The 20,181-nt window shown below is 34.6% G+C and overlaps 1 protein-coding gene across 1 annotated transcript in view; it reads right to left on the reverse strand.

The window, feature by feature from the left end:
- The window catches only part of LOC121875758, a gene marked incomplete at its 5' end in the record, with an annotated part of 126,700 nt that overhangs the window by 14,645 nt on the left and 91,874 nt on the right, over positions 1–20,181 (reverse strand). The window contains 4 exons of the mRNA XM_042380442.1: positions 795–1,031; positions 9,568–9,570; positions 10,808–10,986; positions 11,655–11,805. Coding sequence (XP_042236376.1) covers positions 795–1,031; positions 9,568–9,570; positions 10,808–10,986; positions 11,655–11,805 — 570 coding nt within the window. The remainder of the gene's footprint in view (positions 1–794; positions 1,032–9,567; positions 9,571–10,807; positions 10,987–11,654; positions 11,806–20,181) is intronic.

Raw genomic sequence — 20,181 nt, forward strand, 5'->3', positions numbered from 1 at the left:
TGAAATATACTGGAGACTGGGATTGATATAAATGGTCGCTTACATTTTCAAAGTTGTAATTAAACTAGAGAAATCTTCATACAGTGCATTTACATAAATTTGTTCATGAAGTGCTCGTATATATATATATATATACATATATACTGTATATATATATATATTATTTGAACCAATATTAGATATAATGTACAGTACTGTATAACATACCACAAAATATTAATATTATATACAGTATGACTCGGAAAATAAAATATATCAATTGAAAATATTTGAAATCACCAATACTTATATATAAAAGAGAAATACAGTGATATCTCCATTAGCCGGAACAATTGGTGCAGAGCACTTCCGGGAACAAGAGATTTCCGGGTAACGAGACGACTCTATCAAAGACGGAAAAAAATCCCTCATCCCTGGAATTTTCCGGGTAATGGAAAAATTTTCTCGGAAGTTCCAGAAATTGCCCATTATATCATCTCTCGCACCTGGAAAAATTTCCCTCATCCCCGGAATTTTACGGGTAACAGAAAATTTTCTCAGAATTTCCAGAAAATCCATCTGATTTTCATCTCTCAAACCCTGGAAAAAACTTCACCATCCCCGGAATTTTCCGGGTACCAGGAAAATTTTCTCGGAATTTTCCCGGAAAACCGCTCCCAAGGCCAGAATTTTCCGGAAAATTTTGGCTTTGGGAACGATTTTCCAAGAAAATTTAGATTCCGGCTATGGAAGAGTTCCGGGTTTGAGGGATTCCAACTAACGGAGATATTACTGTATCAGAATTCAGTACTCACCACAAATCTGTTGATCTTGACCTTAGGATGATTAGTAACCGGCCGGGATGCCTCCTGGGCCTTGTTCTCAAACATGGCACGGAGGTTACGGGCGGTGTCAATAGATGGCATACCTTCTTCTTCACCTTCGGGAGCCTCACCACGGTTGTACTCGTTGTTGCGCTCAACCTCTGATTCCCACTTCTCGAATTTGGCACGCAGCGAGGCTGCCTTTTTGGCACTCTGTGAGGATTTAACCTGTATAGCAGCAAAAGCAGCAGCAGAACAGCCGCAGTAGCCATTGCAAAAGCATTGGTACACCAAAGATGTCATAGAAGATATTAAAGCAATTTTTTACCATGTATTACCAGTATAGTTTTACAGAAAAAAAATTTACAATTAAAAAGAGATTGGCAACAGTAGTGAAGATAAAGCATGCATTAAATATATCCAGTAGACAAAAGATATAAAGATTCAAGAGCATGAAATAAAAGGCATGATTGAATTGCAACCAAGTAGAGAAAAGGCATTACAAAGAAACAAAAATTTACATAAGTAAGTGCAAATTAGAAGGGCAATAATATAATTTGGCAATATTAGGCAAGAGTAAAATTTTAAGCAACAAGACAGGTGCAAAAAGTGCCACCAAACCACCACAAGCAGAAGAATAGAAGCAATTAATATTGGCAGAAGTTGCACAAAACAGCAAGTAAGCAAATTGCAGCAAAAGAGAGAAAGGGAGGATGATAGGGATGAATAATTAGTATATCCACAATTATAAAGTGTTCTGCATAACAGACACTTAACTCAAAATAAAAATGGTATGAACAATTCTGAAGTATAAGTAAGATACAAATACAACCCATGACATCACCATGTTCAGCCAGGAAGTATAACTTAACCTTGATAAAAATAAATGCAATACACACTATTTATTATGATTGTTTTACTGTATTTTACTAAGAATATTTTCCAATCTCTGTAAATCATATAAAATTAATGAGAAAGGTGTACCAATACATCCTCAATTTGCATATCAGTACAGTTGTACCCCACTTAACGCGGTCAATTGAACCCAGAGGGTCCCGCGTTAAGTGAAATCCGCGTTAAGTGAACAACAGAACATATGGGATTAATTCCAATAGAAACCGGCCCGACCCCCAAACTCCACTTTTTGAAGGCACATACCTATGTTGTAGTAAAAATAACATCTTAATTTTATGATGGTACATGCACACAATTAATACTTAAGAGAAATAGAGAAATACAGTCGCCAAGTTAATGTCCATTCAAATAATGGACTCAACTCCCTCCCCCTCTCACACTACACAGCCGGCTAACAGATGGTCGGTCGGTCCCTCCCTCCCCCCCCCCACCAACCGTCCCAAGGAGATGTGTGGGATAACCTCAAACTAAAGTTAGGAAAATATAATTGACATTGCTGGATTCCTTGTAAGACCAGGAATATTTTGAATATAAATGTCATATATTTTGGACAAAAGATAACATAGTTACCTAGAGAAAAATTTTTATCTAAAAATTGTAAGTTTAAAGCAAAATATATGATGTTTATATTCAAAATGATCACCAAATTATAAGAATTCCAGCAATGTAAATTATATTCTGACCGGGTAATTTGTATGAATTTTATGAGCTAAAACAAATATCTTCAGTTAATAAAAAAAATAATAATTCTTCACACGGTAACAGATGGTCGGTTGGTCCCTCCCTCCCCCCCACCCCCCACCAACCGTCCCAAGGAGATGTGTGGGATAACCACTAAATTTTAATAAATAATACCTCAAACTAAAGTTAGGATAATATAATTGACATTGCTGGATTCCTTGTAAGACCAGGAATATTTTGAATATAAATGTCATATATTTTGCACAAAAGATACCATAGTTACCTAGAGAAAAATTTTTATCTAAAAATTGTAAGTTTAAAGCAAAATATATGATGTTTATATTCAAAATGATCACCAAATTATAAGAATTCCAGCAATGTAAATTATATTCTGGCCTGGTAATTTGTATGAATTTTATGAGCTAAAACAGGCAGTCAGGCAGGGTGGCGGGTGGGGCAAATCTAAAAATAGCGTCTCGGACACTCACCGCGTATATGCGAAAACGCGTTAAGTGAAACCGCGTTAGGCGGGGTAAAACTGTATACTGTACTGATATTATTATTCAATTATGAATATTGTCCACTAATAATCTAGTTCTCATCTCTTAAATTTCTATACAACTACTAATTTTGTAAAATTACTTCAGAATTGCTATAGAAATTCAAAACAAAAAAAATTGTAAGGTTTATGCCAGATGTTACTCAGTTGAGGGTTTATTATATAATTTAGGCTGCCAATGGTAAATATAAAAAATAATAAATAATTAAAAAATATATAAATTGTAAAGAATACTAAAACTCATAAATATATGATCTTCCATTGCTAAAGTAACATCGTAGAGTGAGGTAGACCCCCTTGGTGAGGAAGCAACATGCTTTTATGGGTAAATCTGGAAAACTGGGAAAATAATGTTTACGGTTGGACCAACAGGGTGTTGATAAAACTTTCACATTACCCAATATTCTTGTGACAAACCAGAATTGTATACTGAGCCACTGAATAGTCAAAGTTCCTCACTGTGTTCATGACACTGATGAGGAAAAATCCTAGGTACAGTCTACAAGTATTTCTGGTTTAGAGATACACGTATACTATTGAACAAAAGTGTAACAGTAACAAAACCTCAGTTACCCAAACACGTCAAACTATAATAATAATTCTGAATGTTTATTGTGCCACTTTCCATCAATCTAACTGCAATTAAAATTTAATTTCAATCATAAATATATACCTGATATTAAACTTAACAAAATCTATTACGGAACACAGTCCAGCATTTGTTTCCGTAGCCAAGGATTCCATGTTTTCAGCCTCTGGAATGTAACTGAAGGAATAACTCATTATGTAGGTAGTGCAACAGTTGGCTTCAGTAACCCTGTGAAATCAGCACCATGGGAGATGTAGAGAAATTACTCTTTCTCCCACTGACAATCATTAATCAAAAAATATTTCCATTTCAGTGTTGATTATCTGATATTCTCCAACTCCAAATTGTCCTAAATTATCTTTTTAAATTCTACATGAATAGCCGTTTTCCTTTTTTGCATTATTTTCCTCTTCATAATAATTTTCATTCCTCCAACTTCCAGAGGCTGTCCTTTCTTAAAAACATTTGCATTCAAAGTTCAAATTAGCAGCAACATCTTTAATGTAACTTTAGTCCAACTGTATAACTCCTTCTCATGACCGACAACTTAATTTACTGTGGTGTATACTCTATTCTCATGTTTCAGATGGAATAGCATATGTGCATGATTATAAGCTGACCCTTTGTGTTTTTGAGGGGGAGAGCCCCCCCCCTAAAAAAAGGGGGGTGCATCTTAAGACGAGAATATTTGTACTGTACCATGCTTAGGTTGGTTGGTCACGGGACCAATAAATTGACCCTACCCAGAGTAATAAACCTTAATTGTGTCATAAAATATTGAATCTTTTAGTGATATTAACCACCATAATTATTTTTAATATCTTCGAAATATTTAGATTTTTCTGGGTATGATAAATTTAGGAAAGTAAGTGTGTAATCTGTACACATAACTGTACAGTATTGAGGTCAAAGAAGTAAACAGCTAAAGACTATTACCATAAGTCTATTATTATCCCAATTTTATGTAACTGGAACACAGAAGTATAATGATGGCTTCTTGAGACTTAAGATAATATGAAATTTTACAATGCCAAGTCACTATAAAAAAAAATTAAAATTCCCATTAAAAATATTCTTGAGGTGTGTTTGTGTGTGGCAATAGTGGTTTGTTACTGATAATACTACAAGTTGTACCTCTCTAGTCCGGCAACCTCGGGACCTGACCGGTGCCGGACCATGGAAATTCACCCTTTTCCTGGATAGATAGTGGCTTGTGCTTATACCTGGAAGCACTAGCACCACTTTCTCTGCATCATGGTCTCTTTGAAGACATATTGAAGGGTTAAATGTCGTATAGTAGCTTCTCAAATTTCGCGAGTTTTTAATTCTTAACGTATTTTATTGGAACACAAAAAAATAAATACAGTAAATAAAAATTTTGACGGCGGAAACTTGAATTTCGACGGGTTTGAACGGCCCGCCAACGTGCAGACGACATGCATAATCGTGTAAACAGCGTCATTTCTCTTATGTACAAAAGATTCATTATTGTTTATAACTGAATGTCTTTTTTATTGAATTAATGTTTGTGTGCAAAATGAGCAATACAATTCATTAATAATACGTAGAATATTAAAACACACGAGGAAATGACACAGCATTGTATTCGTTGATTACAAAACCAGTGACTGACTGGTTCTACATATAAAACTGAAGAAAATAAGACCTTGGTTGTAGCTGTAGTAAAATTAATATGGTTGTTTTAAGTAATGTTATTTAATGTTAATAAATGGAACAATAGAAGTAGCTAACGATAATGGTAAAGAAAAAGAGAGATCGCATATGTAAGTGCGCATGCGCACACGTGAAAACATATCATCATTACTTTACATAAGAATATGAAAGCAACACTTATTTACTGTTCATATATATTTTAATTAATGTTTCTGAATTTGTTTTTATTGAATTAATGTACGTGTGTGCAAAATTAACAATACAATTTATTAATAATACGTGGAATATTAGAGGAGACGAGACGGCTGCCGGCATTGTTTATGTTAAAGCTTACGAAACCAGTGACTGATTGGTTCTACATATAAAACTGAAGAAAATAAGACCCTGAGTTTAGCTGTAGTAAAATTAATGTAAAAAAATGAATATGGTTGCTTGAAGTACCTGTAATGTTATTTAATGTTAATAAATAGAACAATATAAGTAGCTAACCATTAATGGTAAAAAAAAAAGTGAGACTGCTCGTATGTAAGTGCGCACATGTGAAAATATATCGTCATTACTCTACATAAGAATATGAAAGCAACACTTATTTACTGCTCATATATATATTGAAGGGTTAAATGTTGTACTCTGTATAGACAAGCAGAGAGAGAGAGAGAGAGAGCTGCCGGATGTAAACAAACCTTAATTTCCAGCGGCTTTTTTTTTTTAAGGGGATTAGCCCACCCGGGAATAGGTCACTGACCCACATTAGGGCCTGAGGGGCAAAAATTTAATACTCCTGTAATAATAATAATAATTCAGATAAAAAAAAAAAAAAAAAGAGCTGCCTATCTACCTATTGGACAAACTAAAATCGTTCCGGACCACGGGAGTTTCCGGACCACAGAATGCCGGACTAGAGAGGTACAACCTGTACTAGAATTGTCATTTCATAATAACTTAATGATGTTTGTATATTCAAGCAAGTTGTGAATTACGTACTGACCTGTTGCAAAGCTCAATTATAGTACCATATTGACAATGTACCAGGTATCACAATGTGTCAAGTTTTCCCAATGTTTCATACAGTGCCATGTATGTCAAGGTGTCACAAGTTGTCAAAATGTGTCAAGATGTCATTCATTGTCAATGTTTCAAGGTGTCATAAGTTGTCAAAATGTTTCAATGTGTCATAAGTTGTCAAAATGTGTCAAGGTGTTATAATGTGTCAAGGTTTCTCTTAATGAGACCTTATGACAGTGTGATACCTTGTGAAACCTTGTAAAGGACTGTCAACTCAGTTTTATGCTGGGATGCTCCTGCTTAACACAATTACTCAGGTTCTGGATGTTAGGACTCAAATTCTAGAACAAGGTGGAAATATCGACAATATACTGTATACTTAGAATTTTGCCTAGGCTTTCGACAGCCTACCACGAGAATTAAATTGGAAGGAGACGGAATTCGGGGAAATGTCCTCGCGTGGATCAGAGACTTTCTTCACGATCACAAGCAGTGTGTGGTGATTAATGGCACGAAATAGTCGTGCCTGTGACAAGCGGGGTACCACAGGACAGTGTATTGGGCCCATTGTTGTTTGTTTGTTTCATTTATGACATGCCAGAAGTGATACATTTCTTCATAAAAATGCTTGCGGATGATGCCAAATTATTTAGGGAAATTAAGAAACGGACAGACTCTGAAGCTACAGAAAGATCTCTGTGAGCTTTAAGAATGGTCGAAGAAATGGCTGCTAAGATTCAATGTCACAAAGTGCAAGAGGATGCACCTGCGTCTCACCTACAGTAGAGGCATATCATATATCCCAACAGGATGAAGAAGTTGCATTAATTGAGACCGAATGTGAAAAGAACCTGGGTGTGTAAGTCGACAAGAAACTTAAGTTTTCTGGCCATTGTGAAAAGAAGGTGAATCAAGCAACGAAACTAATAGGTCTTATAAGGTCATTTAGGTATCTGGATGATCCATCCCTCGTCACGATCTTCAAGAGTGAGGTGCTTCTGTCTGGAGTACTGTCACCCCTTCTGGTCCCCGAGGTATGCTAGAGACTGACAATTGATTGAAAATGTCCAAAGGAGGGCCACCAGACTGGTGCCTGCTCTACAGAACCTGAGCTTCCCAGGGAGATGAGATCACCTGCAACTGCCTAGCTTATACTACAGACGGGCAAGGGGTTGACCTAATCGAAGTGTATAAACATCTCAGAGGGCACTTCTCGGTTGAAAGTACAGTCGGCCAAACATCCAGCGACCTCACCCTGACTCTCATAGTGATAATTTTGCCTGGCAATATTTGGTAAAGTAAGGTTGTACTATGTAAAGGTGATTGTGATTGGTGAATCTATTTTCGGCTGTATCACTGTCAAGATAAATATTAAACAATCCAAAAGTAGAATTTTTATAATAATAAACTATTCATTGTTATTTAAGATCATGAGAAGTTCGAAATAGTATATTTGTTTAAATAATGGAAAAAAAAATTCTGAGAATCTTGTGGTACTGAGCATGGATAGAATGGACAAATAGAATGAACTTTAAGAGAATGGGAGGCGGGCAGGAATTTTAATCGCTCAAACGCTTGTGCTCCCAATGATCGACAGCTTTCAGCCTGAGACTCCTCTTAACTTCGGGGGACTTTTTACATGGAGGTCCACAATTATTTCACCACTTGACTGCAAAACCACTTAAAATTAAAACACTTATAATGGGGACACCCTGTACTGTACCAATGTTAACATCTGTAAGCATGAAAAACTTAAGTATATATACAAAATGCATATACAGGATACATATCTAAATACAAAAAATAAAACAAATAAATCAACTTTACTGTGATAAATTCAAAGGTATTCTTAAAAAATTGAAGGTGCTGTCTTAAATTGCACCATTTTTTCACTGTTATCATTAATAGAAAAATTTACTTTTAATTGAAAATACCCCAATATGCTACTATTAACTGACAAAAAGCTTTAAGATGAAATACAAACTATAAGGTAGAGATAACACTTCAAAATACACAACCCATAAATTCAATTCTCAGTTCCAACAAAAGAAGGGTGAGGTGTTAATTTCTATGGCATTATGAAGGTCATTCTTCTGCTGCGGCAAGAGTTTGCTGTCCTTGCCCGAGAGGTTACTACTTACATACGTTGGAATTTGCTGAAACCCTTTTGAGAATGAGGTTTCAACAAGATAATGGCTAAAAAAAAAAAAATAGGATACCGGGGTAGTAATTTTCATTACTGTACTCAAGAATGTTGGCTTAACCTTTTGAGGATGGCAGTAAAATGAGGTAATGGTCAAATATCTTACATTCCTGGTTTAATTACTCTAGAATAATGGTTTAACCCTCAAAGATGAGAGCTTTAATCATCATCATCAAAGGGTTAAGGGTGTTTTTCTGTGGCAGTCTTTGATTCGTGAACTTTATATCAGTCAGATGTACTCTGAATGTATCAAATATTTTCCCAAATTTCTATGGCATCAACCATATGTTTTTGCATCATAAAAGTAAGTACACTTTTAACTCCGGCAAAAAAATACTTCATAAGTACAGTATTGGTAAGAGAGGCATTTGCAACTTTGTAGTACATATATCTGCAAGTCAAATTAAGCATATACAGTATGCATATTAGAATACATAATTTCTTCTGCATTATTATGGAAAAGTGTGAAGCAGCTCTCTTAATTCAGTGTGGCACAAAAAGCAATCCTTAATGAATATAAACTGAACAAAACCAAATGACAAGCACTACCTTTGAACTCAGTGGGACACAATAATAATGAAGCAGTGCCTAAAATTACTTTCATTCTAGGGTAATTGAGGCAGGAGTTACAGTAACACTTGCATGCAACTTCCAAAGTCTTACCAATTTTTTTTTTCAGTGAGAAACATTTGCTATACAGTGTTATAAAGGGCGAATATTGGGTATCTATACTGCTAGTGTCACACCTACCCCATACAGGAACACCTACCAGCTGAAATGGTGATAAAACAATAACAAACATGTCAGTCTATATACAGTATATATCACTTAATTTCAAAAGACTTAAGATATTTATGCCAAACTCAAGAATTTTTTTTATCACTAAACTAAACATAACATATTCTAAATAATACTATTCATTAAAGGCTCAATACTAACTGTCATTATGATGCCAAAATTCAATTACAGTACGTAAAACTAAACTTTTCTTTATGTTCTTTAACACAAAAATCTACTCCACATATCTTCTCTCTCTGAACCCTCATAGCTCTTCCCCTAAGGTATCAGATAATATACTGCATACATACAAAACAGCAATTATCTGCATAAACTGTAAGATCTGTTTAGATGTAAGTACCAGCTATTACAGTAAATTGATTCAAGCTGGATCTATATGAAGGAATGTATTCATCAAAATCATCTACAATGATGCATATCTTAAGCATAAAAGTGGACATGCCAAAAAATAAAAAATAAAAAAATTTCTTTTCATACCGGGTAATTGTGTACCCAATTGTGCATTTTTCAGAAGACAGTGCAGTATGCCAGGATAATTCACGGATTTTATTTCGCGGTCCTCTATTATTCGTGGACGGCACCCTGGATGTACCCAAGAATGTCTAAGGGTAGTTTTAAAGTTGCTGGTAATTTTCTTTACCTGTACTGTATACGGGTACATGTGTGTGTGTGTGTGTTGACACACACACACACAAAACACATACAAATAAATAATAATGGGAAAATCCTCTCACAAATAATCTGAAAAAAAATTAAAATGTTGAGTCTACCCTCAACTCCACTCCTTGCTTTGTTATTAATAAAGCACAGAGTAGACTATAGGGTAGACTCAACATTTTTAATACATTTTTTTAATGATTATTTGTGGGAGAATGTTCCCATTATTATTTATTTGTATGTGTTTTGGATACACACACACATATACAATACAGGAAAAAAATAAATATTGTTCTAAGGGCAAACACAGAGAGAATATACATTTCTTTGTACACAAGTAAAACTGCCTCCCCCTCCCCGTCAGCCATTTTGAGAACCTAACCCCCACGAATTTGAAGGGCATACTGTACTTTCAACTAATTTACAAAGACTGTAGACCGAGATATTTTATTATATAGCAGACATACCCTTCTAGGTATGTACAGTATATGGAGAGTACTGTGTGTACATTTTATAAATTAAAAAATAATTACTTTTCACTAGCAACATCCTTCACTAATATTAATGCAGGATAGTGACAAAGGCAGAGATAAAAATGAATGAGAGATGATAATCATCAGGTATTGTACACGATTTCTGGTCATTCTACGGGCTCCAAACAGAGCAAGTGACAGGTTCATTAAATAAATTTCAGGCGATCCCAAGAGTATTAACCCAAATGGTAATTTTCCTCACAATTGTTGTTAGATCATTTAAGTAATGTGTGTGTTGTTGGGGAGGTCTGGTACAGCGACTCGCCGTCAAGTAAGGTCCAACTGTATAATGAATTCCTGACCTAAACTGTACCTATAAGTTATAAAGATTATTAATCGATAATAACTTAAATAAAATATACAGTATTAAGGAATAAAAATATACATTACCATCTCCAAGACTTCATCCTTGTACTTTGGTTTTCTTTCATCCTCATCTTCCTCCTCCTCCTCCTCACTATCCTCCTCATCATCTTCATCAGAATACTCCTCATCTGAATATTCCTCATCATCAGAATCTTCTTCCTCTCCTTCAGGAGGTGGAGTAAATCGCTTCAGAGGACGAGGACCTGTCAGTGACAATAAGCTCTTTCAAAAACAACCAATTGATCAGCCTGCATTTGTCTTTTAAAAAGCTGCTCATTACAAGTAAACCTCCTAGAATTCTCAATAACTTTCAAGGAAGATTTGCAGATTTTTCTCAACTCATTTCATTTCATGTAAGGTGCTAGTGCGTACAGACTAAATTTTAAAGTTTTAAATCAAATTTTCTTGCAGATATTGATCAACAGTACATATTCTATTTTTTTAGTTACATAAATGGACATTAGGTTACTTTTCTTAATACATTTCAAACTGCATTTACATAATTCTTTCTTACTAGATTTTATAATCTTGGATACTGTATGTAAGTTCCCCAGATGTGCAGCTATTTATGGTTAGCAAAGAATAACATGAGACTAGAGGCAACGATTTATGCACCGTACAGTATTAGGAACCGACTATATAAGTGCTCATGGTGGATAGTATAGTGGGTTCTCTGTATGACTCATACGCTAAGTCTCAAGTCCCTAGGAAAGTGTCATGCTTATAAGTGAGGTGCAACACACCTATCCTTATATATGTGGCAACCACAAAGTTTTTGCACACATACAAAAAAATCTACAAGAAAAATTTTCCCTTCTCATTATCACCAAAACATATTGTAGTAGCCTGTTGTTATGTTATAGGTAGATACCTCTTTCTTCCTCTTCGCTCTGCAGTTCCATTTTCTTGAACATTGCAAGTACACTGCGAGTTTTGCGGCAATCCACTTCATCTTGATAATTGTCTGTGCATCGGATGAGGTTGGGGTCACGTCCCAACTCTTGCTCTTCAATATCGATACCCTAAAATTGGAGCATTGCATTATAATATAATACTTCATATGAAAAAAGACAAAAATTATATGAAATACTGTACTGTATTATAAAAGGAAAGAGGGAAGGAGAAGGTTCTATAAAGCCTGATGCCCTTGGATCATGTCAGGTCTGGAATCTATAATGGTTCAAAATGATTTATGGAAGGTTAGCTTTAAGTAAAGGAAAGCTAGTAATATAAACCAATGAGCTGTTACCCAAAGGGCCTTTACTGTAAGGATGGAAACTATATTCTGAAAATCATAAAAGGTGTTTATGAATTAGTATTTTATAAAAGTTGAACTGGAAGGTAAATTGCTATGTTAGTGGAATTAGACATATTAATCTGTTAAAGAGAAGAATGTTAGAATACACAATGGTTACAAATTTATCTAATATCCAGTGATGTCTCGAGCAAACATAAGACTGACATGGTGGACCTGGTCTTTTACCGATAAAAATGGCAGTGGATCCCCCAAAATGTAAGAAAAAGTGTAAAATGATCCTTCTATGGAAAAACCTGAGAACTCAAACCAGATACTGATAACACTTTTACTTAGAAAGAAATAAGATGACCATCACACCCTGAAAGAAAATATTTCATTAGATATTCTAATTTTTTTTAACTGAATGGAAAGGGATTTGCAATGCCAAAGATCTGACTTAAATCCTTAAATCCTATGAATAATGATATTTGTTGATTTATAACAGTAATGGCAACAAAGATGGAAGAGGGATTTAAGTAAAAAGAAGATGAAGAAATTGATAGAACAGGATACAGGAAAGGTTAGCTAGAGTATAAGGATAACAAAAAGGACAGTATATACAGAGGGAGATAATGCCATACAACCACAGAGCATGGGGTATACTGAGACTAAAGAAAAAGTGTTGTGACACACTGGGATACATGATGGTAGTGAGGGAGCAACACCGAGAGGAGAGCAAAGGAGATAAAAGCTAACAATGCTTAACTGTTTAAAATATTTGATAAAGCAGGATAAAAAAAAATGAAGTGATGGTTGCCATGAATACGAGAAGATGAACTGATAAAAAGGGAAAATAGAAATAAAATTATAAAATATAGTTGAAGAAAAAGGATAGGATAAAATAATGAGTATACCACTACATACATAATGGAGAAAGATTACACAGAATAGACTTTTTAATATGTGAGGAAGAGCTTAATAATATGTAAGAAGATATGTTGGACGAGTATACCTACTTTTAAATAATTAACAACAAATCTGTTGGAGCTACTCTTTTTTATATTAAATATCTCAAAACAGCCAACTCATTTCAAATCAATCATGTTAAAGAGTTTTCAATAAGTAGATCAATAAGTCTCTTATCACTCCAGGAAGAATTTCTTGTGTAAAAAAAAAAAAAAAAAAAAAATCCCCCACTCAAAATATTTCTTTAGCCATATGTACACCCACTAAAAATTATTCGGCACCCTTATGGCGTGATACAATATGACACGGGTACCGAATAATTTTTTAGTGGGGGTACACTGTAGCGCTGTTTAACTTCGAATACAAAATTATGATATATGTATATAAAGTACTGTTCTTTGAGAGCTGTATTTTTCTATCTTACCTTTTATTATTTTACTTTATTATACAGTACTTTGTTTTCTTGCTTACCACTCTTAACTTCTCCCTCATCCAGAACAGTACAGTATGGTAAATGATGAAATTCTTGTTATTCCCACAGCCTTTTTTCTATTAAAAACAAGGTTCAAGGTCAACTGTTTTCCTTAATTGATGGCTAAAGTATCCTGTTGAGAATTCTTCTACATACTGTACACTATATGCAAAGTACACTGCTGATAACGGTTTGTGAAAATGATATGATGTGAAAACCTAAAGTAACCAACAATATGAATGTGCTACTATGATACATATACACTGAAGATGGTTGACACTTATTACTAGTGGCTTATCTTACAGCATGAAATAATGAAAAAAAATAGGTACAGTATTTATAATTCTAAATGATATATCTGGACACTTTCAACACAAAACAGCCTTTATATAAACATTGTTAGTCATAGTCCTGTGTTCTTATTAATGAACTAAAGCTTTAACTGACTGCTTGCCTCTGAAAGCTTGACATTTGACTAAAGACAGATGAAAAGGATTTGTCTTCCTGTCTTATCAGGACAGGAGTGATTCATACTTACATCTACAGTACTGTATATCAGGAAACCATAACAGTTACCAGTCATTTCCAGGTGGAAACATAAACCTTATAGTGAACAGGATGACAAATGTTATGTTAAGAAAGTAGACATGACATGCAATTTGTAAATTGTTTTAGTTTAAAATTGCCCATAAGTACATACAATGTATTTCTGTATGTTTGAGCCCTTAAAAATAAATCAAAATATCTGAAAAAAGCATTAATTGGAAATTTGTTAAGTTTCCTCCAGTTGAAAACAAAATAGTTGATATGGCCAAATGTCCCAAATGAAGAGCAATTGTCCTGCAGGTCACAGCTTGAGGACACCCAAGAGAGTTAGTTCACTCAAACCCAACCCCATTACAGGTCACTGCTACATTTTACCAAATATGAATGTAATTCTTCTGAAGGGAATCTATATTGTGCTAATGCATGATGCTATTTTGTAACTCTAAATTTAGCTCAGCATAGACAAATTTTCAAGCACAGTACAGTACAGGCATTCTTCGATTTATGAAAGAGTTCTGTTCCTGAAAACCTTTCGTAAACCACTTTTTGTAAATCGAATCACATTTTCACATAGTTCCCATTATAAAAGCTGAGATACATTCCTTGAAAATTTATCAATGTACAGTAATCAATTATTAAAAGCAGGAATAAACATAATAAATGAAATACTTGCAGTGGAGCACAGAGAAGCTACTGAGAAACTGCACCACTAGTTGTGATGCAGTATGAGATTGTGAGGCCCAGCCAAGACATATGGTTTTACTTTGGTAGTGAAGCACCAACAATAAGTCTACTGCACTGGACATACATAGGAATACCTCGATATTCGCAACCCCGCTTATCCGAAATTGATACTTTAGCACCCTCATTCGATGTTCACAAACACACTACTTTATGTAAATGAAAAATATTGATACCCTACAGTAATACTGTATTTCTTTCAAACTGAGTGGGCTAACCAAAGCTTCATATTCCAATGTGAGGCAGGCATGGTTTAGAAATTAATGAAGTCCATTAGGACTTCACACGAAGCATGCAAGTGAAAATTCACGAGTGGGAGACGCTCATCCCACGCCTGTGCCAGTACAGTAATACAGCCAGTCCCCGACTTACGGCGGGGTTAGGGACCGACGACCAGGTCGTAAGTCGAAAATGTGAAAATAATACATAGAAAGTCTATAGTGGGTGTCTCTCTTTCTTTCAGCACCACGAAACTCTAACTTTTACACTTGCCAGTCATTTTAAAGGGAATTACAAACGAAAATTTTGTCAGTACGCAGCACGATCACTAACGTTGGGATCGAAAATATGTAATTTGAAAAAAAATTTGTACAACTGTGGCGGTCGTATGTCCAGGCGGTTGTAAGTCGAGGAGTACCTGTATCTCCATTAACCGGAATCCCTCAAACCCGGAATTAAAAATTTTCAGAAAATCGTTCCCAAAGCCGGAATTTTGAGAAAAATTTTCCCAATCCCCGGAAAATTCTGGGGAGGGGTGAGTTTTTTCCCAGATTTAATAGATCAAAATCAGGTGCATTTTCCGGAAATTCCGAGAAAATTTTTCCGTTACCCAGAAAATTCCGGGGATGGGGGATATTTTTCTTGGTTTGAGAGAGTCGTCTCATTACCCAGAAATCTCTCATTCCTGAAAGTACTCTGCACCAATTGTTCTGGCTAAATGGAGATATCACTTTACTTCAAAACCACGGTGTGAAAAAATACGCCAAGCATTCTAGAAGCCTTCATGTGGTAATGGTAAACACCATTTTAAATATTTACACTTCTATAAATGTTCCACACACGCACACAGTGTTCTTTTGCATTATTTTTGTTATTGTAGTTATTTTATTGCATTATATGGAGTGTACCTGTATATAATATATGTTGCTATAAAAATAACAATTACAGTATGCAGAGCATAGGTGCGTAAACTTTGCAAGTCCCTAAGTTAGATTGTTCCTGTAGCCTCATCCCCCAAGAATGGTTAATTTTTTTTTTTTTTTAATTAGCTTACCTGGGCACAAGTCACTGACCCACATTGGGGCCTGGGTGGCGAAAATATAATAAAAATTATAATAATAATAACAATTCATAGGTCTAGGTCGTGTTTCTCATTTTTTATCTTTTTTTTCATTCTTGTATTTCATTATTATTATTATTATTATTATTATTATTATTATTATTATTATTAGATTTTTATTACAGTATTATTGTTATTATTATTATTATTAATTTTATTATTATATTTTAGTATTATTATTATTATTGTTGTCATTATTATTTTATTTTGGTGTACTTTTTATTAAAATTTTTATTTACTATGAATAATTATTATAATTAATATTACTATTACATTTTCGCCCCGATGTGGGTCAGTGATCTATGCCCGGGTGGGCTAATCCCTGAAGGGAAAAAAAAAAAAAATATGCCCACAAAATAAACTTTCGGTTTTTGGAATTTCAGATAAAGGGTTGTCAACCTGTAATAATTATAATAATAATAATAATTCCCGGGTCTAGGTTCGTGTTTCTCACTTTCGAACTTTTTTCATTCTTGTATTTCTTTATTATTACCTGTATTATTATTTTATTAATATTTTTATTATTACTGTTATTTTATATTTGTGTATTTTTTATTAAAATTTTTATTCACTATCAATGACGATTATTATTATTATTATTTACTATGAATAATTACTATTATTATTATTATTATTATTATTATTACTACTACGACTTACATCCCTCCCCAGGCCCCAATGTGGGTCAGTGACCTGTGCCGGGTGGCTAATCCCTGTAAAAAAAAAAAAAAAAAAAATGCTTCACTAAAAAACTTTTTGAATTTCGGATAAGGGATTGTCAACCTGTAGCTATAATTTGAGAACTTTGTATAGCAATAGTTTAACAATTTACCTTAATTATCAGTAATTTATATTTTACGTGTTCACAACTTGCTTTGTAACCAATGAATTTTTCTTCTGTATAAACTTTTGTATTTGTATTTTTTTTCAAATGTTGTAAATGTTAAAAATTATTTTCAAGGCAGTGTAACTTCACAGGGATATGTGATGTTTGTGGCAACTTGGGGATGTGCGAGGCTCTTTAGAGTTATTTGTCTCTTGAGGAAACTGATTGATGCCCCCATAAGGTCTACGTGATGCTTCTAGTGCTGCTCATAAGTTGCTAGTTGTGTACAGCTAGTAAGGGCTATGTGATGACACCAAAGGCTGTTTGTCACTGCTAGGGGACTGTGAGGCTGCCAAGGGCTGAGTGCTGAGGCTTGTCTGAGTCCCCTACTATACTGTAGAGATAGGCGAGACACGTCGACCAAGAATAGTTTTTTTTTTATTAACTGAAGATATTTGTTTTAGCTCATAAAATTCATACAAATTACTGGACCAGAATATAATTTACATTGCTGGAATTTTTACAATATGATGATCATTTTGAATATAAACATCATGGATTTTGCATTAGACATACAAATTTTAGATCTAATGTAATAATTTGGTTTATACAAAGCAAGTATTTTATCTTTTGTGCAAAATATATGAAGTTTACATTCAAAATATTCCCTGACCTGCAAGGAATCCAGAAATGTCAATTATATTATCCTAACTTTAGTCTGAGGTATTATTTATTACTAAACGTTAAAATCTAGTGTTTCACCCAATCATTTCTCAGAGAGGTAGGGGCTAGTGAGCTGGGAAGAGGGGGGGGGGGGATTTGAGTCTATTATTTGAAGGGACATTAACCTGGCGACTGTATTTCTCTTAAATATTAATTGTGTGAGCATACCATCATAAAATTTAGCTGTTATTTTTACTACAACATAGGTATTGCGTCGGAAAAAGTGGAGTTTGGGGGTCGGGCCAGTCTCTATTGGAATTAATCCCATATGTTCTGTTGTTCCATTTACGTGGATTTCACTTTCCGCAGTACCCTGTGGGTTCAATTGACCGCGTAAATCGGGGTACTACTGTAATGATATCACATAAGAATAAAAGCAAATTCAAAAGGATGAGCCCCTGAATTATTAAGTCTAACCAAATTATACAGTGAGTATTAATATTATGATTATTATCATAACTCTAATACTCTACATAACAGTTGCCATAAAGTACTGTACTGTATATACATCTCGGCAGGAGCTCTGTAACAACACCTTGAACATCATACAACTCATCACAATAACAATGAAAAATGAAAGTGAAAAGGATCCCATATATCTGACTGCTCATTATGGCCAATGTTGATGCAACACAGTGAATACATGTACAGTACTATGCCTCCACAATATAACGAGGCAGTGCAGCTAACTATGCATTCGACAGCTTTCACTTTCCAAAATGTACAGTTAGGTACCCATTCAAGGTTGGTTGTACTGGGGATGTCCCAGACATGAGATAGCATCCCTGAAGACAGGAAGAAAGTGCTGTATCTACTTGGTTACTATATCATGGCCTGGAGTACTGCTGTTGGTGGCAAACTAACTTGGAAAAGAATGTGATTGTGCACTGTAGTGCTTGAATTCTAACAATTTCTGGTAGACTTGTGGGGGCAAGCCCTGTCAACTGACAATTTATGGGTATAGTATTTCCTATCTAGATACCTGTTACAATTTCAGCAGTGGTCACAGCTTCCTGTCGTGAGTTTTAATTACGTAAAGAATTTAATTTTTAATCTCAATATAATGTACAATTAAAATTGTATTTGACACAAATAAATTTCAATGTACTGTACTGTGTAAAGACTATATAAGCTGCCTTCTAGTGTACAGTATATGTACCTGTATATCATATAAATGAAAATATTAGTTAATCTTGTTCTTTCAATTCTCCATACACTGAAGTGAGATTTAAATACCTGTCCCTGATATCACAATATACTGTACTGTACATTCTTTATATTTCATATGCAACAAAATTTTAATTTTCTCAAATTTCAATGTGCATGACACAAAGTGACTGATATAAGAGTGTTCTGTCTTTTTTAATTTGAATTGTAAGTACTGTATGGTATATGGTACAGTATCTACTATAAATGGTGCAACAAAAAGTGACATGTGCTGGCCATGAGCCAAGAACAAGTTTAGCCCCTATCTACAGCAGGCCTTGGAGAAATGTGATCACTGACTGGCCTGAGTACCAATTCACAATGGTTCATAAGACGAACTTAATAACTAAAGATGTAAAAATGCTTTGCAAGGTGGAGACCATCATCACCTCCCTAATTCCCCCCCCTCACCACTGCCAACTTTTTTATAATTATACCAATTAATAAAGCAAAAATATTTTCATATGTTTGATTAATACAGTTTCATTGAATAAAATAAAGTACAGTACTTGCTGTAGTTTCTTCTATAGAGCAAAATATAACATAAAAATGCAGACTACAGTTCAATCATCTGATTCCATAATATACAATACTCAGTGGCAGACTGGGTCAAAAATTTCTACCGGGAAAACTTGTAAAAGGGCCCACTCAAAAGTGTCCAAAAGGGCCCACTTAATCCCAAAACGTACTCAAAGGAACCATCACTTTGGGACCCACTGGGAAATTTCCCCGTGGGCCAGTCCGCCACTGACAATACTGTATATCAAAACAGTTTCTTGTTCAACACAAACATGCTACAAAATATATTAATACAGTAATCCTCAAATAAAGACGGTATTGTGTCCTCCAATATTGCAGTGTAAAGTGAATCATCGTATCGCGAATCATTAATTACCATTAAAATAAAGCAATGATAATGAGATGCATTCCCAAGTGTGACCTTTTCATATCTTTTGTGTGGCTTTTTACCCTCTTTTCCCCCAAAACAAATACCCCTTGTACTGTACAAATAATGAAAATTGCAAACTATAAATATAAATGAGTAATACAATAATATGGTCACACAAGAGGAGATGGGACCCCATTGTTTTCGTTAGTGTTTACAGCCGGGAGTCCCGGACGATGAGTCTACACGAGAAAATAAGACCCTGGTTGTAGCTGGAGTACAATTAATGTAAAAAAATGAATGTATATGTTTTAAGTACAGAAATGTTATTTAATGTTAATAAATGGAACAATAGAAGTAGCTAGCCACTAATGGTAAATAAATAAAGCAAGACGATTGGGAACGCCAACGTATGTACAGCAAGTGCATACATGTGAAAACATATCGTAATTTCTC

Source organism: Homarus americanus, unplaced genomic scaffold, assembly GCF_018991925.1.
Source record: "Homarus americanus isolate GMGI-L3 unplaced genomic scaffold, GMGI_Hamer_2.0 scaffold22250, whole genome shotgun sequence".
In the NCBI taxonomy this organism is placed as follows: Eukaryota; Metazoa; Arthropoda; class Malacostraca; order Decapoda; family Nephropidae; genus Homarus; species Homarus americanus.